This window comes from Excalfactoria chinensis, chromosome 1 (genome assembly GCF_039878825.1).
Source record: "Excalfactoria chinensis isolate bCotChi1 chromosome 1, bCotChi1.hap2, whole genome shotgun sequence".
In the NCBI taxonomy this organism is placed as follows: domain Eukaryota; kingdom Metazoa; phylum Chordata; class Aves; order Galliformes; family Phasianidae; genus Excalfactoria; species Excalfactoria chinensis.
This window is the reverse complement of record NC_092825.1, coordinates 6,974,185-6,997,572: the sequence shown is the minus strand read 5'-3', so window position 1 is coordinate 6,997,572 and position 23,388 is coordinate 6,974,185. Positions and strand designations below refer to the sequence as shown.

The window sequence follows — 23,388 nt, the reverse complement described above, 5'->3', positions numbered from 1 at the left end:
GTGACCTTTGTAAGCTCTTTTGTGTGCTAAGAAACTGTTTATGGTATGCCAAAAAGTCAGAGTATCTGGTCGTAATATTAATTTCTTTGCATCAACATTATCTTTATGAATATCTTAAAAATAACCAAGCCAGAGAGAATTACTTCTCGATCTGTATGGAGAGCAACAAGCAGGGTAAAATCTACATCACCTAACATTCACTACCTGCAATATAGAGCTACTTATGAGATAGTCAAGCTCTACTCCCTTTGTACTTGGTGGAGAGTTCCCTGATTTATCTTGGACTGCTACTTAAGACTGAGATAAACATCCCTAAGCAAGATAAATATCCCTAAACAAGCTTGCACAGATCACAAAGTTTACACTGAAATGACAGACATTGTGTCAGACCAACTGCATCCCTAGAATCTAAATTGGCATCAATTTATACCAGGTGAGGATCTCACTGTCCCAGAGGTTTCATTCATTCTGATAGCACTACTGAGAAAATGACCCAATGTCTGTGTTAGAACACGTTTTGAATTCTAACACAGGCGGTTTGAAAGCCATTTGCTTGTGGGTTTTTAACACATACAAAAACCAAAAACAACCCACAATGAACATCCATCCCCACTGAATATTCTGGAATTTCTTATATTTTACTTAGATCTCTTTTTGAAAGGTTTTCACTGCTTTCTGCTGGATGCAGGTTATTGGATATTGCCTGATACTTCAAGTAATCCAGTTTCAAAACAGAGCAAAACAAAAAGGAAAATAACACAGTCTGGCAAAGGCTTTGCACACCGGGCTACCATTATAATCATAACCCAGATAGAATACATTCTCTGTGTATTTCACCCCCTATCAAGTGCTGTCAAAGCTAAGACAATAACATTATGCTTAATTTGCCAATAATTAATACAGAGACACCATAAAAATGTGCTTAATCCTCAGAGAGATTCAGTTGCTTGACTCCAGATTTCAAAGAAAAGCATGCAAATGCAGCAATAAAATGCATCCCATTTAATCAACTAAACACATAACAGGCCAATTCACATTGTTTTATGGCATCAAATAACAGACTCTAATGTGATTCCACGTGGGAGAAAAGAGGGAGGTTGCTGTAAGTACTAGAACAGGTCACAGACAGATGATTTCTTAATGAAATGCTAAAGGCTTCCAAAATTGACCTCTAATGGGAAAATAAAAACTTCCCCTCCCTGCTACGTCCTTAACCAAAAGAAAAGACTGTAAAGGTTGGCAGAATATGCCAGTTTTAACTGGCTTAAATGTAGAAAATGCAGGTTTCTTAGTTTAAAGTAAATAAAGTCCATATTATTTGTATGTATCTCACTATGTCATCACTGCATCAGCTACACTATAAAGCTGCCTGGAAGAATTTTGAACAATAGCATGACAAACCTTTTGGAAGTAGAGCTGCCAGCAGTCATCCAGCAAAGTCTATCAGAGCTAACAGAAAATAGCCACTTTCTGCTTGATTCAGAAAACAAAAGGGAAAGAGAAAAGGAACCAAACAAAGCTGTGTTATTACGTAAAATGAAGTACAGCTCAGAAACATTAAGGCATTTTTTACACTGCAGATATCTGGAAGAATAAATGTTGTTCTAGAGAATGCACTGCAATATGGGTTGGAAAACACATGAAATGAGAAGGGAAAAAAAAAAAAAAAAGAGTTGTTGACTCATGCAACTCGGTAGCAGCAAAAAGTTCTAGTCACCACTACAGACTGCAAATGGTCAGCAAAGGCTTTAGTTTCATCAGATATCTCAAGTCCAGAATTTCAAATATATTTTCACTTTATTTTATGAATGCCCATCAGATATATATCTTTGATGCTACAGCACACCGTTTGAATAAAAACCAACAACATAAAAACCCTTTTCATAAAAGATCCAAGAAGTGAAATCCCAAAGCCATAGCCAATTACTCTGTGAGCATTTCATCTTTGACAACCATATATAAATGACATCATGACGACAAATACAATGTACAATAATAACTGTGCCATGGTACAAAATATACAAAAAAGAATGTGTATTTAATATACATTCAACAGTACCCCATAAAAATCTTTGTTGGGAAAGTGAAGTGCCTTTTCAAGAAGAACAAAAAATGTACACCACTTCTGTAAAGATGCCTGAAGTATCTCCCATCAGAAGAGCAATGCCAGTGTTCCATGACAGGAGATATAAAATAACTGAGCTGAATTTTCCCTAAAGAAACAAAAAATCTAAACTTCGTAAAATTTTTGTCCATGTTTGTAGCATAATAAAGTATTCAGAGTGCAGAAAATTCGATTTAATTTAGATTTTACTTAAAAGCGGGCCCTCTTTTACAGAAATAGCTCAGTCATATAAAACCAAAAAATCTATATTCCTTATAATAAAACAACCATTTCTGCCCACGTGTCTCTTCTAGCTTTGATGCATTCACAATTCAGGTAACTTTACTGGAGTGGAAATAAAAGTCTGACCAGAAGTCAGGACAAAATTGATTCCTCATTTTCTTTTGGCTGTATACAAGTCTTGCATATTTTTTCTTAAATATATATATATATATATATATTTTTTTTTTTTTTTTGCCTTATTTTCAGACTCCTTCAAGTTTGACTTCAGTGATAATTCCAGGACATGATCGGAGTGGGCTCTATGAAGAACTCATGCATACAAAGTGGCTGATTTCATAAAGAAGTCCATCTAGCTTCCAGTTTTCAAGGAACCACTTTGTGCCCTCCTTTCAAAGAAGGTACTTGTATTGACAGCAGAAAACAGATGCTGAGCTGCCTAAGTGCACAACCACACACTCAGCTCCCCTGGGTATTCATCCTCATTCCTTGCCTGGGGCCAGGAACAGATGCAGCTGAGTGTTTCTAATAAGTCTATCAGCTGATAAAGCTGATCCCTAATCTCCAAAAGTGGAGATTTCATGCTTTATTTCCACAGTTCAGGCTTTGCTGGCTTGCACCTGAGGGGAAGGTGGCATATTGGCAGCCCAAGGGAGTAGAGTGAAACTGCCACCAACCTCTCTTGAAAGGACAAGCTTCCACAGAGAGTGATGAGTGCAAACTGTACTATAGCTATCACTTTCCCTGTCTTTAAAGAGCTTGACCTTACCACTGCCTAGAAGCTCATGGGCCCAGATCTGCAATTTATACAGCAGCAGTTAGCACATCTAAACTCAGTAACATCACTTTTTACCTCAGCCCCGTTTGCCACAAACTAGGAAACAGAATGGGTTCAACTTACAGGTGCAGAACCATGCCTCTTGCATTAGATGCCAAGGGCAGACCACCATGCCCTCCAAACCATTAAAATCAAAAGCATCCTCTTCAGTTCAGGATTCACCTGAAGCTTGTTCCCTGTACCATTCACAACTTTGATTTTAAGAGAACTCACAGGTATGCTACTAAAGGACTACACACAACCTTTGCAGGAGGATTCAGGCCTCTCTGAAAATCATTTCTTATGAATATGTGTAGAAGGAAAGATAGGAAATGAAAGGTAGCTCTAAATCACATGGCATGCCTGAGCAATGCCCGGGTGAATGCAAAAAAAAAAATAATAATAATGTTATTTGCAGTATGTATATCTCTTCCTGAGTTAAATTTCATTCCCAGTATGGAATCCAAGCATTTGTTTGGGTTCGGGTTATTTTTTGGCAAGGTACTCAATCACGTGATAAGGCAATCCAATTTTCTGTTTTGCTTCCTGTCTTCTTTCTTCCTAAATGGCTGAGCATTTCTCACCGAGATCACTACTGCAATGTGTGCCAGAATATGTTTAAAATATGGTCCTGTAAAAATAGAAATCAGGTTTCTTTCTTTGAAGGCAGCATTAAGTCTTCATATATTCTGGGATCTTGAAGATTTCAGCTGAACAGATTCAAAGTGGTCTTCTTTTTCCTGCAATGGAAAAGACAGGTTCCCATCAGCTGGGATTCTCCAAATTCACTCCACCAGTTGCTACAGTCACTTCATTTAATAACTTCAGAGCAGCCTTTGCCAAAGATTTTGTTACTACCATAGTAATGAAGAACACGGTTTGACTATTGTTTAATAACACCACTAATTCTGTAAAAAAATGCAAAATAATCAAAATTATGTGAAGAAAAGCCAAACATTTTGCCAGGAAGAGAAAATTTTCCATGGTACTTTCTTTAGAGGGTGTGGGGAAGGCTTGCATTTCATACTCATAGCATAGGACAGTTGGCCAGAGCTAAGGAATTGTAAGATAACCATATCTAAGTTTATGATTATTTAGTAATTTGTTTGTTACTTTAAAGTAAATGTTTAGAGTAAGGCCTGTGAATGTGAACACTACTGCTCACTCCTAGATTACCATTCCTAATCCTCTTCTGGACAAGACAAAAATCTATAAATCCTCTGCCATCTAAAAACCAGGGATAGAAGATTGATTTGTTCCTCTCTTTTTCCTGCTGGGTGACAGCCCAGACCACCTGCCAGCAGGTATCAGGGTGCAAAGTGAAGACAACCCTATAGCCCACACAGGAACTACCAAAGAGCCCAAAGCTACCCACTGGGAAGTGCTGGCTCTTGCACTGTGTACCTATCTTTCCTATTACTTGATGTACACAAACACGATGGAAACTACATTAACTCATGTTCTAGTCCTCACAGCAGTCTCCATCAGAGATCAGGACAGTCTAGTGCACATGTGAGAAAGAGCAGGAGAGAAAATTGTCCCACACTTGCCTACAGCAGAGAATATATTTCTTCTTCTGAAAGACCCAGAATTGTTACACTACAGATAACAGATGCAACTAGAACAGCCTCCAACCTGAGGCAGTTTCATGATTCTTTAACTTCCATATTCTCATTAAAAATAATAGTTATTTCTTACTATACTACAGTCCTAGCCCTAAATTGCTTGGGTTCTCAGAGCCATTAATAGCTTCATTGGATGTTTTGTCTCATAGAAATGCCATTGCCTGTAGCTCAAACATGTAGTGAGGATAGTTATTTCTTTGTCACTCCATTTACATTTTTTCTGTTTTTCTCCTTTACTCTCTAAATTCTTTTCTGTATTTTATATGCAAATGCATCAGGAGATGAATTTCCTCGTCTTTTCCATAAACGAAAAATGGTGCCAGTAACATTTGTTTTGGAGAAATATATATTAAATTCCAGTTATCTACAGGGATACAGGACACAGATTTCAGTAAGCTAATGAGGTACTATAAGTTGACTTTGCCAGCTATGATTATCTAGTAGGAAAAAAAGGAATCAGCTTAGAAATATCTGACAGGCTTGTTTAAAAAGAAGAGAATACTCAGGGAGCCTGTTGCAATGGATGCAGAAACTTTAAAAAACTCTTTTGGCATTTCTTTCCATTTGAGTGGTCTGAATACTATAGCACTAATGCTTACTTTAAAGAAAAATAGAAGAAAGGAAAAAAGAACATTTCTCCCACACTCTCATCTCTGTACTTCTAATCAGGCAGAAGCCAGTGGTTGGTGCTGCAAATTGAGTCAGCAAAGCTTTTACAGTTATCAAGCATACAGCAAAACGTAACCCTCAGCAGAGCCGGTCATCAAGCCCAACCACGGACAGCCAAGCCATTTCATCTACAAAAAAATACCATCCTATATCCTACAAAGTTCTACTTGAAAGTTATTCCCGTAAGATTCAAAATGGAATCTACTTCCATTGTACTTCCATTCTCAGCACAAGAAGGACATGGAGGTACTGGAGCAGGTCCAGAGAAGGGCAACGAGGCTTGTTAAGGGCTTGGAGAATCAGCCCTATGAGGAGAGACTAAGGAAGCTGGGGCTGTTTAGTCTGAGGAAGAGGAGGCTGAGGGGAGACCTTATTGCCGTCTTCCAGTACCTGAAAGGTGCTTACAGTGAGAGTGGGGCAGGTCTCTTCTCACTACTGACTTGTGACAGGACGAGGGGAAATGGCCTCAAGTTGCGCCAGGGCAAGTTTAGGTTGGATATTAGAAAGAACTTCTTTACAGAAAGGGTGGTTAGGTACTGGAATGGGCTCCCCAAGGAGGTGGTTGAATCGCCATCCCTGGATGTGTTTAAGAGTCGCTTGGATGTGGTACTCAGGGATATGATTTAGCAGAGGTTTGTTGTTGTGGTATTGTTTTGTGGTTGTTTTTTAAGAGATAGGCTACTGGTTAGGCTGCGGTTGGACTTGATGATCTTCAAGGTCTTTTCCAACCTGAGTAATTCTATGATTCTATGATTCTATGATTGTTGTAAAAGCTGCACAAAATTTGATGTGCTTTCATTTTATTTACATTTCCAAAATCCTTAGCATCACGTTTTTTCACCTTTACACAAGAAAAGGTACTGACTTGACAAGACTAATAGTCAAGGTGGGGGCAAGAGGACGTTCTGCACATTAGCTGTGTACCATGTCCTGGGAGGGAGACCTGAGGAACAGTTATGTGGAAAGAGGAAAGCACTCTAATAAAAATAAATATATCTAATATCTAATAAAAAGATATAAGACAGCCAAAAGAAAAGAAAAATAAGGGAAAAGAAAGGACACCCGGTTACACTGCATTGCACTCACAGAAAGGAAAACAAAGAACATGAGAAAAAAAAAAACAAACTCAAAATTGAACTTTCTGAAATACTATTTAGAAAAGAAACAACAACAACAAAAAAGTTACTTTTCAAAAGATTCTATGTATTATTATCGTTGAAGAAACCTTCTTATTTTGAAACAACCCTCTACAGCAGAACTGTGTGAATGGGAAAATGTCATCCACCTTTTTCCTGTAAAAACAAATGCCCCAGCTGGATTCCCTTAAAGACAACACCAACTTTCTCACCAACTGCAAAGCATTTGGAAAAAGATCAAAATGCTTGTGGGATCTACCATGACAGCCCTCTGTTGTTCCTATGAGAAATAATCAAAGGACATAAAAGACCTCTGTGTTAGGAATTTAAACATATAACAACACTGCATCACATGCTGCAAAAAAGAAAGAGCTTATTGCTATTGCTCTCCAACAAAATGGAGGAGGTTGCTGTATTGGGTGATGGGCTGATGATTCTCTTCATCTGAATACTAATCCTGAAAATTATGGCTCTCAAGTCAGCCATGAAGTCAGCCCAGGTGAGGTGCAAGCAGCTGTTTATGATGTTAATTTCCTGTATCTATAATAGCTGTATTTGCTTCAGTGGAGGTATCTGGTAGGAATCCAGGAAGAGAGGTTACCCATGCCTCTTTTTAGGCACAGCCCGTACAATAAAGAATGCTTCAAGAAGCTCCCTGCAGAAAAGAAAGCATTTCTTTAATTCCCTGAAACATTTATCATTACTCACATTGTGGATTTCAGCAGGTCAAGAGTAAACTGGGTGATGTGTGTGCTGGAGGTACACGAAGCACTGTGCAAATTAGCATCATGACCTCATCATGTCCAGTGATAAATAATTGTAATAATTACTTTTAGTATTAATAGTACTAATTGCCGCTTACCTTTGATGCCAAGGACTTGAGCTTCCCCAGCAGTGACTGCTTATTTGAATATACTATTTCTTCTTCATTATCTTCCCCCTCCATTATAGCACAACTGTCAGCAGCTGGCAGCTCACACTCTTTTGAGTTCGCTGTCATCACTAATTTGGAATATTTATACTCCAGCCTGAAAACAGGAAGCCATACAGGTATTCTTTTAGTTCGGTTTTTGTTGTTTTTTTAGTGTTTTGTTGTTGTTGTTGTTGTTGTGCTGTTTTTTTTTTTTTGTTGTTGTTGTTGTTGTTTTTAACAAATGTTCCCCTTTTGAAATATTTTATAATTTAGATTATCTGAAGTCCTGCTGAAAGGTATGAGTTAAACTAAAGAAATACCCTTTCGGTCTTCATACCTTGAGAAAAACATGTTGCTTCTGGACTTACTCAACCTCAAACTCTTAGGGGTTAAAAAGACAGCTCCTGTCAGGAAATAATCCTGCAACGAATCATTGGGGATTTTCTGCATTTTTCATTCTGGCATTTTTGAAAACCATTGTCAGCAGAAAACTCAGCTTGGTCCATCAACAAACTGATCGAGCATGGTATATTTCATCAACGTTGTCATAAGGTCAAATCCATGAAAGGTCTCAAGCTTACTTTTATATGCAACACAAGCTGCAGCACTTACTTCTGGTTCTTCTTCCAAAAGTAGCAGGTCAAGGCTATCAGCAGAACAGCAGCAAAAGCACCAACACCAGCTCCAACCTTCAGCCAAAAATCCACTGTTTCACAAGTGCTGGTCCTTTTCTCTGGCAAGGGAACCCCTTTAATGCAATGCTTTGGCTCATTCCAAACATACAAGGTTTCCTTTCAAATAGAAATCAAAGAACACCATAAAATGAGCTGTCTGTAGGAAAACAGAGAACTATTTGAAGTTGAAATAAACAAGCTGGCTTTTGGTAAATGGGTTAGACATCTCTTCAATGAAAGAAAACCAAAGCACGTGCTTGGCTTTCAGTCATATTGTCAGCTCAGTTGTCCCCTTGATTGTAGCTGTAGATTTAAACATGGCAAAAGGGTTTCCTCTTCTTTACTGATCCCTACTTGATATGCTTTAGTTTGGACAGGGATTGTGAAATGGCTGTGCCTATTTTGATGATGTTTATCAATAGGACAATTCTGAACCAGTTAAAGGATTTCCTAATATTTGATTAGAAGAAGCAGTAGCAAGAACATTGCAAACAAGGAAAGATCAATTTCTAAACTGAAATCTGTCTAGTCTGCCATGATGATTATGGCTACCTAAAGACTGATGTCCTTTAGGCTCTTCATTCTACAAACAGCTTGTTTGCATGTATAGTTTAGGTCTTACCCATACAGATACAAGCTAGAGGAGAGCTGTCATGGGCACAAATATTCCTGAGTCTCAACACAGCCAGAGATCCCCAAGTCTCCCTGCACTTAACATGTCCACTTGCATAAAGAATTTCAACAGCTTTCAAGTTTTACCCAAATTAACACACACAACTTGGAGCTGGGGGTGCTGTACCTGAAATCCTTTTTTGCAGGCTCCCTCAATCTCATGGTAGTCTTGATCTGTGCACAGAGGGCAAGCTTCTGCACTTTCCCACACAAAATAGAAAGTGCATCCATCACAGGTACCAGCAGGGCATGAACTAGGAGAGAAGAGCATAGTTATCATTTATGAATGACTCTGGAGTTTGCATCTTCACTCTGTGTTCTGTTGCTGAAGATTGGTAACAGTAAGTACAACAAATAGATAAACATCTATCAAATCAGCAGGTGAAAAAATCGGGGGGAAGAATTTTTCCCAGTTTATATAATGCTTTTTCAAATAGCAACAGATGTTGGGATGCCAAAGGTCTAAAAAAACAGTTCAGTTCCTGGCAGTGTGTGCTACCAATGCACCTACAATGAAGAGAAGAAGTAAGCTCTGGGGCAGCAGAACTGCTCTAACGTTTCACCAGCACAAGCTAGATTGGCGCGTGCCTCTCTCACTATTTTCCTGCACTGGGTGACTGTTACAAGTTGGTTCCTGTTCTTGTTAAAATGATGCCTGGGTGACGTTGTCCATATGTAATGGACTTGTCCTGTCATAGTTAATTACTAGGAAGATGTTCGCCAGTTAATGAAGAGATAACAGTTTTTCTTTATCTAAGAGAGACTAATGAGTTTGTTATGCATTCAACCAGAAGAACAAAGTTGTACTGGCAATGCCAGGGCATTCGTGCAGCTTTTCTTCCTGACAACTGCAGCAGTTCTAACAGCAGTAGTGACAAAGCGTCCATGCAAGAAGTTGGGCTGTGTAATTGTGTTATATACCCACACAGAAATAAATGGACGTAAATGCTTTTGTTGTACCATCCAGGAATCTGTTATTCTGATCCAAAGTACTGAAAAGTCCACAGAACTAAAAGCCAATTCTGGCTTACCTTAATTGGAATAGCTGATAACTATTATCTCTGGAAAATGTAATACTTTTTGCCATACATGATAAAACCATTGACAGGTCTTTCTCTTCTTTTACAACTTTCACCTTGTACTTCAACTTCACGTGATACTAAATGCTGTGTCTGGGAGATCAAAGAGTTACATGCAATAATACTTGACATTTCTCAGGTACCTCACTACTTATTTGAAAATAGCTGTCTGACTGCTGAGTTAATCAAAGTGGGGTGAGGAAGGGAGATGTCAACAGGAAATTAGATAAGGTATGTCATGTCAGCATCAGGTGTGTGATGTTTCTGTCTATGCTCACGCTGTTAAAAGCAGAATTGTTTACTCCTCTCACTCCTGGTGAGTTATCAAAGCTCACACTGTATTAAGCCCAAAACGCTAGATAGCAAGGACTCGCACCTGAAGGAGATTCACACAGCATTTGACAGATGGTAACTTGTTGCCCAGCACAATTTGCAGAGCCTCAAGGCTCTAAGAAACTGGGTAAACATCTCCAAAGGCATTCAAACATCAGTCACTCAGCTGTCACATGTGAAGCGGCTGCCTCTTTGACTTTGTTCAGGTGACCATAGATAGCCTGTCCCAAAACTGGATCCTAGACATCTCACAACATTAGCTTTTGGGAATGAGGATGAGTGAAGTATTCATAATCAATACATTTATATTAATGTCTAGATGGACTACGATGGGCTTCGACAGCTCTGGAGGAGAAAGGAGTAAGACTTCCTAACAAGTTAAATGAGGGAGAACAGCACTTCTCATTGCTGTTAAGTATAAACTCCCTACTGAGTTTCCTAAAGGTTTCCTGTGGAAAAAGAGCTTTCAGGCACTACTGGGACACAAACACAAAAATACCTGGGCACAGAAAGCTCTCCTTGATCTGGTTTGTTGGGGTTGCATCTCATTGTCACAACAGTTGCACGACCATCTTCACAAGAAGTTGTCGCTGTTGAAGACCTAATATGAAACAGGAAAAATGTGAGGTCAATAATGTTTCCACTACAGTAAATACATGCTGCTGTTTCATAGATCTACATCATTCATCAACCTGCAATACCAATGCAATGCTCTTTGCCGTAGTACTTTTGCCATTGCCAACTGGAAGAAAGAAGGAACAGAAGCTTCTTAGGCTTTATCACATCATTCAGATCTCAGAGTACTCAGAGATGGCACTCAGGGAACAGCTCTGTTTTTCTAACTAGTTTGATTTTTGTTGAGCAAAGGAATAAACCTGCCTACAAAATAAGAAAAAAAGATTAAAAACAGAATTACAGGCACTGTTGTGCTTGCTGTGTTACTCTGGCAGAGAGTTTATGATAGCCTTTTCCTTGTCCAGGAACTCTAGATTACACTGTTCCTGAAACAGCAGAAGTAAGGAGGTTGTTATTCCAAAAAGACTAACATTGTAAGTCAAGTTTATAATATTCTCAAAGTAGGGTCACTGCTGTGGGGTTCACTAAGCAATAACAGTCAAGAAAATGTGTTTGAGTGAAGTGTTGAAACCTAAAGTGGTATAGCAAATTAAGATCTATCACTGAAGTCAACATTAAGAGCCAATTGGTATGGCAGATGTAGGTATGTGCCTTTGGATAACCTGCACAGCCCCACAGCTCCAGAAAGCAAACACAGAAACTCATTTCACATGTTGTCTACCACCACGTAGACATCTTAATAGAGGTGATTTTTGAGCTAATTATTACCCAAATTCTTTTTAAGGTGAACAGTGAATAGTAAGAAAAGTATGCTAACAACTGAGCAACTTCGAACAATTATTTTTAACAGTAATACATTCATTTTTGTAACATCAAAAAATACAAATGACTGTGAAAGAAAATATACAATGAAAAGTGAATGTATTAAGGTCACATACAAGAAATTATGGAAAGTAACATGGCAGTGGAAGTGGCACTTGGATTAATCAAAGTTCTGGTACCACTACCCATCAAGTATAGACTTGAGTAAACACTGTTGGCTGATTTCACAAAATATTCTTCAACATGTCAACCAATATCAGCCAAATATTGACTAAAGCAATAAGGATTAAAGGTGCATAGAAGATCTTCCCTCACAGCTTTAGTTTCCTTTAAACAAATGAAAGTTGAGGTACCAGTTAGCAGGATTTTTTACCTACTTGTAAAAGAAATGTACATCAGGTACTTTGCTTGGAGAGGGAGGGAACATGTCTGTCTTGACACTGATATTTTCCAGCGTTGTTTCAACAGTGGCTCCTAAAATTTAGGAAGATAAAAATGAAAGGAACAAGATAGGGATGGATTTCTGAGGGGTCGCATGCTATATTTTCTGTCTGCAAGATATGGTTCTCACTTAATAGCATTTAATGGCATTGTTATGTATTATTCATTTTCCTTTATTCTAACTGAGCTCGCAGGTTTGTATGTTCCTCATGTAGTCTGATTTTGTCATTCAGAAAATATTAACAATAATAAAAACAGTGTACGTGGATTATACACTTTTTGTCTGAATTTGCATCTATCAGGAGGTATCACAGAATAATAAAATAACTCAGTTTGGCAAAGGGCTTCTGGAACTCATATGATACTGTCAACTGCTCAAACCATACGCCTTGCATGTGATGCTTTTGTGTACAACTCTAACACAACATAACTGCTACATCCTGAGCAATCTGTAGTACTGCAGGAAGAAACCTTCAGTAAATAGATTCAGAAGCAGTAAAAAGCAAAGCGGTAGCAACCAGCAACTGATGGGAAGACTGAAGACAAGAGTTTTCCCCTTGTTCTTCCAACAAGTCAGACATCCTGGCTGCATTCTTTAGTCTCTCCAAGCGTGTGATAATGTAAGTACATGGATCGGTGTTCTCAGTAACACTGCCTAGTCGTGCAGGTGAGGGATGGCTACAGAGCATCACATCAACACAAAGAAAAAGCAAAGAACCTTGTTGCAGCAGCCATAGGGAACACATGCAGAGAGACATCATTGTTGTGGAGGGGTCTGCATTCTGAGAACACACACTAGAATTTCTTTAATAATTACTTCCTCTAACCAAAGATGTCATGTCTAACACAGGGCATCTTAAATTTGGATCTCAACCAAGCATTCAGTACTCAGCAGACTGGAAGATGTAGCTCCTAGTGACTTTAATATATTCAGGAGGCAATGAGAGAATATTCCTGTCCCATAAGCAGTACTGCAAAGCTGGCATCCCAAAGTGCCATTTCTAAAAATAATAACACTAAAAGCAAAATCAAGTGTTAAGAAAAAAGATGGTATTTCTCAGAAGATATTAATTAGATAGCTAAAAAGCCACAAGAGTTCTCTCTTGAACGACAACTGTTTTGACTACATGTCCACTTTGGAATAGAGTAGGAGAAAAGGAGCCTTTAAAAAAACAAAAGACAGAACATTGGCAGAAGTTTCACAGAGAGGGAATAGAGAATCAAATGGCAATCTATCATATTTATCTATTTAAATCAAAAGTTTCTGTTACAAAAAACGTGATAATGGATGCTAAAGACTTCAGAGAAAAGCTCGTGTTTGGCAGCACAAGAAAAATTCTAAGTCTGAGGCCTGTTAGAAAATACTAGAAATAAAATATACCGTACGGATGTCAAAGGCAAACAAAGCATTTTAAAATGTAAAAGCTGTAGTACAGAAAATGCAGAAGATCTTGATACGTTTTCTCTGTACAAATTGAAAATTAGGATTACCTGCATCCTTTCCAAGATAATGTTTGTACACAGTGTTTTTTTCACTAGCAAGAGAGGATTTGGGCAACTACCTGGGATGCACACATAAATTAGCAAACCTGTATCTTAGAGTAACCAAGTCAACAGGATTTCCCACATAAAAATATCTGTCTTTAATGAAACATTTCACAGTAGTGAAATGTCAGAAGACTGATGGAGAAGGAATACAGTGTAGAAATTCAGAAAGGACAAAACTGAGCCACAGATGAAAATGAGGATAACACAATGTGGCAGATTAAAAGGAATGGGAAGCGGAAGATGAGTTTAAGTTAATGCACAGATACATTTAAAAAGCAGACAACGTGAACTTGTGCAGAACAGCTTCTGTTCAATAAATCTGATTTTATTCCCTGAGTGCTGATGAATTTGGTTGCTAAAGAAAATTATTTACATTTATCAAGTATTTCATTAGTTAATATGAGATTTTAATTAAAGAGTTAGCAGTGTACTATCAATTAAGTGTATACTCTGAATTAAAAGTTATTTACTATATATTATTACGTAATCTATTACAAAATTATCTTTCCATGGCAAATTGTCATCAAAAGGGGTATGGCCCCGGGTTTCTCTAGACACTGACCCAAAATGTCCCAAAATGCAAGATTTCCATTAGTGATCTGCAAGCAACAATGTAATCACTATTGGTAAAGTGCAGATGAGACAAAGATCAAGAGGAATAGAAATACAAAACAGGGCGACTTCATTCACTTGGTAAGCTGGTCCCACTGAAACATATATTAGTGCAGCAATGCACTGCAGGAGATGAAGGCCAGGCCTAAAGAAGAGAGATTGTCCCTTGGAAAGCGTAACTGAAAAAGATCTTGGTTCTGGACAACAGAACCAAGAAAACATCATGAAACCCTATGAGTTTGGAAGAGCTCAAAGATTTTATTGTTGTATGTGAATACAAACTTGAAAGTGATTCTCATTGTCTTTATAGTTAATTAAATGCTGCAGTAGTATTCTAGTCTGATGCCCAAACTTCAAGAAAAGAGAGTAACACAAGGCCACAGAAAGAGCCTCAAAAGGTATTTGAATGCTTGAGGGAAATACATATTAGCAAGAGACTCTGAAGAATTTGGTCTGCTTAGTTTATCAACAGAGCAGACAAGCAGGGCATGATGTGGGGGTCTGATGATCCCAATGTACAAAAAAATTCTCCTGGCAGGAAAAAGTAGCTTTGAAATGGGAGAAAAATAATAATAATAACAGGAAATAAGTGCTGAGAATCGAAGGCAGGCAAATTCGAACAGGAGAAAAAGTTGCTTTAATACAAAATATGGAGATGGTGTTTGTCCAATGAAATGTATAATAATAACAACTACGGAAAATCTTTCGTTTCCATTAGTCTTAGAAGTTCAGGCTTGGAATGCTCTGGTAAAGATGTGCTTTTATAAAACAAACAAGTTTCTGGGCTCAGTGCCAGGGAGCAAGTACAAACATTCTGTGCCTGTAATGGATAGGTGAGCAGACTAGATGACTTCATTGTCTGCTCTGGCCTTAGACTCTGCAAACTTGTCACCCAGAGCAATGCAAGACGTAACGGTGTGCACTGCCTCATGCTGCCCTCACCTAATTATGCCCCAGCACAACCACCTCCTGAAATTGCCTGAGTGGGGACTTGGCATGGGCAGGAATGCTTGGACTAATGTGACTGCTACAGCAACTGGTCTTGCTCTATAAAAGGTGAGCAGGAAACATGCCAGCAAATGAAATCCTTTTATCTACATTTATTTTTTAGATTTTTATGCTGAAATTTTATGAACCATGGGACCCACAAGACCAAACACAGGGAAGAAATACTAAGAGCTGGCCAACCCTAAGATATCTCACTTGCAGCAATATGCAAAACACAAACCACGTACCTAAGAACCTGTCAGCAAGGCTATTGGACTGAAGAGCCAAGGCTGTTCGGAAGCCCTTGCTGTCTGATGGGATGATGGTGGACTGACAGACAAAAGCTCCCACAAAGTTGGAAAAATCTTCTGATTCTGCAACCATGTCCTTCAGGGTAACATCTGTGATATTGTCAGTGCAAATAGCCATCTTCTTACCCTGCAGACAATCAGGAAAAATGGGGAAGCTGTTGGTTGTTGATAGGATGTGGAATAGTTCAGGAGACATTGCAAACTGCACGAGCTTCATTCGTCTTAGAAATAACTCGATGTTTCTATCACGAGAGAAACAAATTGCAGCAATAAACTGGGCCATTCTGAAGGCTCCGATTAAAGCCTCGTTTAGACTCAGAAACAAGATGTCACCTCCAGTATGTGTCTTATCAGAAACTTGTGCTACGAAGCACTTTTCTCCGTTTATCTTGACAGCACAGTGCTTACTTGCAGAGCATAATAAAATGGCTTGTACAGAAAAAAAAACATATTGCCTGTAAATAATGCACTGTAGAATGCCTCTTTACTTGGAATTTAAACCAGATAAAATATTCTCAAAGCACGACTACATTAAATACATAAGCAGATACACAGCCTTCAAGACCGCATTAACGTCATATACTGAGACCAATGTAAGAATCTCAGAACAGCAGCAATGAAAGCCAAATCAAGGAATTTGGCAGGCTTGACCCTACAAAATGCCAAGCATGCAGACCTGGTGCTATGGGTCTGATAGTACTGTAGTACCAAGGAAAAATGAGAAATGAAGACCAGATCCACAAGGGAGTATCTTCATGGATCTGTCATCAGCTCTAATCCAGATAGGTATGTTTATTTAAGCCCAAAAGTATGTAAAATTATTTAAAGAAATACGACTACTGGTTGATCTCATCTCATGCAAACTCTTCAGTGTATGGAGATTTCCTAACTTTACAGGGATAAACATTGATGTAAACTGTACGCATTGGCTTTCAGGGGATAATCATCTGGTACTGCTCCAAAGTGTCAACTGTTGTATGTGACAATATACTCTGATACACTCCAAATCTGACTAAGGGCAAAATACAGAGGAAAGCATTTGCACCATGATGATGCACACTGCCTCAGTGTGATCCCACCAAGCATCAACACGGACTGCACAATGGTTAACTCAACCCTCACCATCCACTGAGCTCACCTCATTCCCACAAAGGCTGATGTTAAAGAAGTGGAAGAACTTGGTCCCACGGGAAGTGAAGCTCGGCCCACTCATTAAGGAGCCCACCTGGCTGAGGTTGCTAAAATCATAACTCAGGGTCTGGTTATCCTTGACGTATGACACCAAGCAGTCACTGAAGCAGGCAGAGTGGTCCTTCAGAGATGGAGAGGAACTCATAAAAGAGAAATTATGGACCAGTAGCAAACCATATAGCTGGCAACTGTGAGTTAAAACAAGGAGGAGCAGACAGGACTACTTTCCTTGCTAAGGACAAAAGGGAATTTGTCCCATTCTGTGATTCATCTTTCCCCTGAGAAAATTCCCATCCTTGCTTCAGTTTCTTGCAACCAAATCCCAGAAATGCTTTGATGTCCCTAAGCCTTGCCTTTCTACTATCCTAGAAAAAGTAGAGTTGCTTTGTTCTGTTGTTGGCATATTTATGACCCCAGTGTCCAAGCTTAAAACCCTGTAGATAGATCAGAACCGTGGCCCTGCTTATACTTGCATCTTTCAAACATGAAAAACAGAGGTTAAGAAACAGTAACAGAATATGAACCCAACTGAAGACAGGAAGAATAAAAACAAAAGGGATGTGTGATTCAAGTGCCCATGCAGTTCCTTGCTGTATAATACTCACACGGTAAACATTTATCTAGGCTTACAGGCAAGTTCTAAAGGGAAGGTAACATCATCCAGCTGGTAAAGTCCCTGAGTTTAAAACAGCAGGAGTTTGGGACAGTTTGAGGTTCAAGGAACTTAAATGTTTACCTTATTCATACACTACCCCAATGTAGCTTCTTGAAACAGACTATTTTTTGAGCCAGTGTGGTCAATTTTATCATCTTATCATATGCTTAGAAACAAAAATTTATCTAAGTACATAAATAACTGGAAGAATGGGTTCACTGGTTACAATAATACTCCCATGCTAACAAGGCACATACCCGAAGTAACAGCAGCCAAGGTGGCCCTTTGACTGTTTATGCTCCAACCCACCCAGTCTGCCCCTCACTGAGAGAATCACAGTTTCCATACCTTGGTGCTCTTGCTGCCAGGCCCACATGGGATGCAGGCCTCCCTGCCATAGACCTGGTGGATGGACAGGAAGGTGTTGGCTGGACACTCCTTGCACTGGCTGGTCTCCTTCTCGATGTAGTGTCCCACTGGGCAGGGCACACAGGATGAGCCAGACTGCTCAGAGCCCAGCGCGCAGGCCCGGCAAGAGGAGGCAACTCCATCCACTGCGTTAGTCACTGTGATGGAGTAGATCTTTGCCACATCATTGATGAACTGCCTGCTCTAGAACGAGACCCAAAGAAACCACCCTGGTGCCACCACACCATTGCACACGGACAATGACTTATGCATGCACTCCCAGCATGTGTGGTTTACCCACAGCTCCTTATGGAGTCTTAGTTTCAGCTGGGATGCAATTTTTTTCTTCAGAGCGTCTGGTGTAATGCTTTATTTTGGTTCTAGGAGAAACATAATGTTGATAACACACTGATGTTTGTAGTTGCTGCTAAGCAGTTGTACAGACCAAGGCCATTCTCAGCAAAAGGCCCAAGTTGCTGGGAAGGAACAGAATTAGGACAGCTGACTTAAAGTGGACAAAGGGATATTGCATACCATATGCCATCATGAAGAAACTGTTTTGAAGTGGATGGGAGTTCACCTCTCTTTTCCATTGCTCAGAGAGCTAGCTGGGGATCAGTCAGGGGGTGGGCAACTACTTGAGCATCACTTGTCATATACATTCATGTATATATGTATATGTGTATGTATATATATATATATATAATCGTAACTATTATCCTGCTTCTTTTCTCTACCTGGATCAATGGTTATAATTCAGTCCCTGAGTTCTACCTTTTTTATTACTGATTCTCTCCCCATCTCACTGAGAAGGGCTGGGAGGAGCAAACGACTGTGTGGTGCTGAGCTACCTGTCTAGTTAAACCACAGCAACCCATATGGTAACAGCCACTCAAGAAGCACAAGAAGCCTGTGAGCTTTAACAGAAGGCAAGAGCACAGAAAGTGAGTGTCCAAAGGAAGCCGTGCTGTAAAACAATACTTACATCTTGGCCCTCATTTATTCTCTGAAAGGCCCAGGTAAACGTGAAGGAAGCATTTTTGGAGATTATATGAGTGTAGGATTGCTTCTCTTTACTTCTTTCCCATGATTCCACCACATTGGTATTTTTTCGATTAATATCCTATAAGTCATAGAAATGTATTTAAAAAAACAAACAAACACAAAAGTGGAGTCATACTATATTAAACATTAGCATTTTATAGTACAGTCATTAATATATGTAAAGGATTTTACAATTGCATTTAGCATTTAATAAAAGGAAGCAAACATATTTATCCTGCTTTCCATCACCAGCAATATTCCAGTTGAGAACAGGCATCTATTCTAAAAGATGCTCTTATTCATACAGCAGTTAGGTTTGAAGTCCTATTGCCAATTATGAACAAGGAAGATTCAGTGCAATGGCTGAGGTTTTAAATTCTGCTTATGTATAAATCACGTGGTTCCCAGAGCAAAGAGAGAAGTAAATTACAATTCAAAGAAATATTGTAGTTTCTACCATCTCTGTATATCCAGCCTGTTGATGTCTCTAATGAAACAGTACCAAAATTTACACAAGAAAAACCTGTTCAGCCTATCTTTGTGTTTTTTATTCTCCATCACTGGCATATGTTCTAGTCCAAGAAGGAGAAGATTTGGATAAATTACTACTAAAAACAAAAAAAAGAAGCACCAGCTTCACACTGCAATTGAAGGAACAAGGGAGTGGCCACAGATTTGGTTACCTTCCTCAGATGATGGACAAGAAAAGTAAAAAACCATAACAAACAGTTGGTTTTCATTGACAAATGTCTGCTGCCCTGCAGATTCCCCTAGTCACTGACAGGACTGAGACTAAATTTCCCTTTTCTTATCATCCCTTCCCACATGCAGTGCTTTGGAACTGATAAGAGGAAAACATGATCATCCAAGAGCCACTGAGAGATGGATCAGTTAGTTTAAGAAGGGAAATATGGCCTTTTGGTGACAAATAATCTCTTTTAAAATAAACAAATAACCAACAACAGCTCACAATTCTAGTAGTGGAGGAATTTTGCTGGGCCACTAATTAAATCCTTTCAGCAAGGGCACCCCAGATATAAAATTAATATCATGTTTAATCTTAGTCATAATAAACCAAGTGCAACTAATCACACCTATGCAGAGGTATTAAAGTGATATGTGGCTCAGTCGTCAGTCATGGAGAGAGGGGTCTCACTTACCGCCATGAAGTACAGCACACAATCTGCTGAACAGATGGTCTCAAAAACAAAAGTGATCCGTCCTAGTTCTGACCCAGTTGCTCCTGTCAATGATGTCGGAGGTCTATTTGAGAGAAGGAATGAAACATTTACAAGGTGCTCTCCAGACACACTGCAGTCAATCCTTACAATTGCTTTCTATACAGCACGGGAACTACCAAAATACAATCAAATAAAACTTGCCCTTAGGGAACCACAGAAGATAGGCCTGCACTGCAGCTCTGCTCTGGGTTATTGAGCACAGCAGGACTACTTTTAAGTGTGCGATTTCTTTATGGTACAGTTCTCTCGCTATCATCAATACTGAAATTCAAATGTATTGGTAGAGAATGTTACCACTTAAATGTGTTACACAAGAGTAGCTTTAAGTGATTTGCACCAATTCAATTGCATCTACCTTCCATTGGTGAAAGATGCAATCAGGAGTTTCATTAAATAACCAGGGTGCTCCCATGCTATCTATTAAACACTTAAAAATACCCTTGACACTCCTAGCACTCAGCAGCAGGGACTACTTTGGAGAATTCCACATGATTACACTGGAGCAATACTCAGAAATACCTGCAATGGAAATGACTGCAGCTCAGGAATTACTTTAGTAGAGCTCAGCGACACACTGAGTTTTTCCATGAGTATGTTTCTTGCTTTTCTTTTATCTTCTTTGTTGTATGGACATATTGTAAAATAAAAATTAGAGTTTGCTCGTCTGGTATAAAAAGTAGCAACTCCCTTCAGCTAGGACAAAGCACACCTTGCCTGTCTAAATCAGAGAATCATAGAATCATTTAGGCTGATCAGCAAGATCATCAAGCACAACTACCAACCTGACCTACCAAGTCCCATCACTAAACTGTATCTCCCACTTGCCACCTAAATACTTCCAGGGATGGGAACTCCACCACTTCCCCTGGACAGCCCATTCCAATGCCTGACATTCCCCTCCAAGAAGAATTTCTTCATAATGTCTAATCAAAACCTCCCTTGGTGCACCTTGAGACCATTTCTTCGCATCCTATCACTTGTGACCTGAGAAAAGAGACTGACGACCTCTTTGCTACAACCTCATTACAGGTAGTTGTAGAGAGTGATGGGGTCTCCTCTCAGCCTCTTCTGCTCCACATTAAACAATCTCAGTTCCCTCTGTTCTCATTTCCATTTGCTCCTCATAACTCTTGTTTTAGAGTCCCTCCATCAGTTTTACTGATCTTCTCTGCACACGCTTCAGCAACTCAATATGCTTCTTGTAGTGAGGAGACCAAAGCAGAACACAATATTCACGGTGCAATATATAATGTTATAATAATACAATAATAATAAAACATAAATAATGATAATAATTATTTATGATAATAATAATAGGCACCTGGTCTGAGCCAGGAACCTAAGGTCACTCTTTTGAAAAAGAAGAAATAAAAACACAAAAGCACACCTAGCAGTTAATTCATCCTATCTGTGAGTCCAGGACAGGTAGGATGCCCTGTCCTCCTGAGATTCCTGCATTCTCCATTGACTCCAGGAGCACTGACATTGCAGCCTAGCTAGAATAGCAAAGTCATGTGAGACCAGTATCCATTCCATGGCATGTTTAGCTTGTTAATTCATAATGGAAAACTGAAAACATTGCTCATTCCTAGGTTAATGTGACACAGCTGTAAGATGCAGAAATAAATGAAAAATAAATGGAAAAAAAACACCTGTTTCTTACTTAAATCCCGGGATGTGCAAGTTCAAGATAAGATAGTCATTGTCAGAGCCTCCAGCTCCACTCTGGATGTGGTCACCAGCCACCTCCCAACCTTCATAGGACAAAAAAAAGCAGGTTTTTAAGAAATGAGTCACATGGCAAAATAAAATAAAATAAAAATCTGCATTACCGCACATTTTTAATCAGTTCAGTGCTTTCAAACCAGATGTCCGGTGTAAACTGTAGGACAGTATAATAATGTATTTGAAGGAAAAAAAATTAGTAATTATATTAGCTGCTGACTTCATAGGCAAATGTCAATTTGGAATCAGCAAAGTAATTGAAATTTCCTGACCTGTGCTGATCATCCATCAAATGGGATGATCCACCTGACCTCTTCCAGCCTTAAAAGTGATGAATAAATCCATGCATTAAACATAAAACATATACTCCAGTACATCTCTGCTTAACACGTATAATTCAAAGCTTGAGCTGCATCAGACTGACAAGGCAGATCAAACGGAGTGGAATTTCTCAGAGAAGGCTAGAGGTGAGAGAAGCCCAGAACAGAACATTCTTCACAAGTGAGATGTGACTGCTCTCTGCTGTCATCTTAACACATGTGCAGAGAGAAAGCTCTGAGAACTAAATGAACAATCACCACACACTTCAGTTATGTTTTCCAAAAGAATTATGCATGTATTTTAAACTCATAGCTATCACAAAACATGAATGGAGATAAATTAGAGAGAAGTCAAATGGTGTTTTTATCAACGGGGATATTCAGATATTTCAAAGTTTCATAGAATCAGAGAATCATTTAGGTTGGAAGGAACCCTTAAAGGTTATGTAGTCCAACTCCCCTGCAATGAACAGAGACGCCTACAGTTAGATCAGGCTGTTGAGAGCCCTGTCCAGCCTGACTCTGAATGTGTCCAGGGATGGTGCACCCACCACTTCTCTGGACAACCTGTTCCAGTGCATCACCAGCCTTACTATAAATTTTATCCAATCTAAACCTCCCCTGTTACAATTTGAAACCATTTCTTCTTGTCCTATTACAACAGACCCTGCTAAATAGCCTGTCCTCTTTTTTCTTATCGACTCCCTTTAGATACTGAAAGTCTGCTACCAAGTGTATATGGTTGTATAAGTTTTTAGCTGACGGGATCTGATGTAAACTGCATCTTCTGCCCTTTTCTGATATAAAAGAAGACATTTAGTGGCTGATTCCTGCAGAAATTATTAAGTCTGGTGAAACTGAAGAAAAGGAGGGAAACTGTGTTGCAATTCGCAGCAAAGAGGATATTCATTTTGATGGCTGCTCCATTACAACAGTAACCAGCAGAAGTGAAAGGCACTTAACAGTAAAGGGAATTTGGCTCACCATTCATCCCATCACACTTTGAGTTGCCAACATTAAAGCAAGAAGTCTTCATGTTGCTCGGTAGGACGTTCCACCACTTGTACTCAAAGCCAAGGGCAGGTTCAGTCCCGGCAGGGCAGGCTTTGCACTCTAAAGGGAGAGAGGGTAGGAAATGAAATCACACACTATAAATGCATCTCAAATAATGAGCATATAATGAGCAAATAATGGTATTTGTTTCTTTATATCTAAAAAGATGTATCACAGAATCAATTCAGTTAT

The 23,388-nt window shown here is 39.2% G+C and overlaps 1 protein-coding gene across 1 annotated transcript in view; it reads right to left on the bottom strand.

Annotated features, from left to right (window-relative positions):
• Positions 1 to 2,580: 2,580 nt before the first annotated feature.
• ELAPOR2 (endosome-lysosome associated apoptosis and autophagy regulator family member 2) overlaps positions 2,581 to 23,388 on the bottom strand; it is an 89,744-nt gene continuing 68,936 nt past the window's right edge. The window contains exons 10-22 of the mRNA XM_072352063.1: positions 23,128 to 23,256; positions 21,762 to 21,852; positions 20,018 to 20,120; positions 18,799 to 18,936; positions 17,754 to 18,017; positions 16,698 to 16,871; positions 15,497 to 15,686; positions 12,038 to 12,134; positions 10,762 to 10,863; positions 8,978 to 9,104; positions 8,117 to 8,295; positions 7,454 to 7,619; positions 2,581 to 3,901 (exon numbers count right to left, since the gene is read on the bottom strand). Coding sequence (XP_072208164.1) covers positions 3,842 to 3,901; positions 7,454 to 7,619; positions 8,117 to 8,295; positions 8,978 to 9,104; positions 10,762 to 10,863; positions 12,038 to 12,134; positions 15,497 to 15,686; positions 16,698 to 16,871; positions 17,754 to 18,017; positions 18,799 to 18,936; positions 20,018 to 20,120; positions 21,762 to 21,852; positions 23,128 to 23,256 — 1,820 coding nt within the window. The 3' untranslated portion in view covers positions 2,581 to 3,841. The remainder of the gene's footprint in view (positions 3,902 to 7,453; positions 7,620 to 8,116; positions 8,296 to 8,977; positions 9,105 to 10,761; positions 10,864 to 12,037; positions 12,135 to 15,496; positions 15,687 to 16,697; positions 16,872 to 17,753; positions 18,018 to 18,798; positions 18,937 to 20,017; positions 20,121 to 21,761; positions 21,853 to 23,127; positions 23,257 to 23,388) is intronic.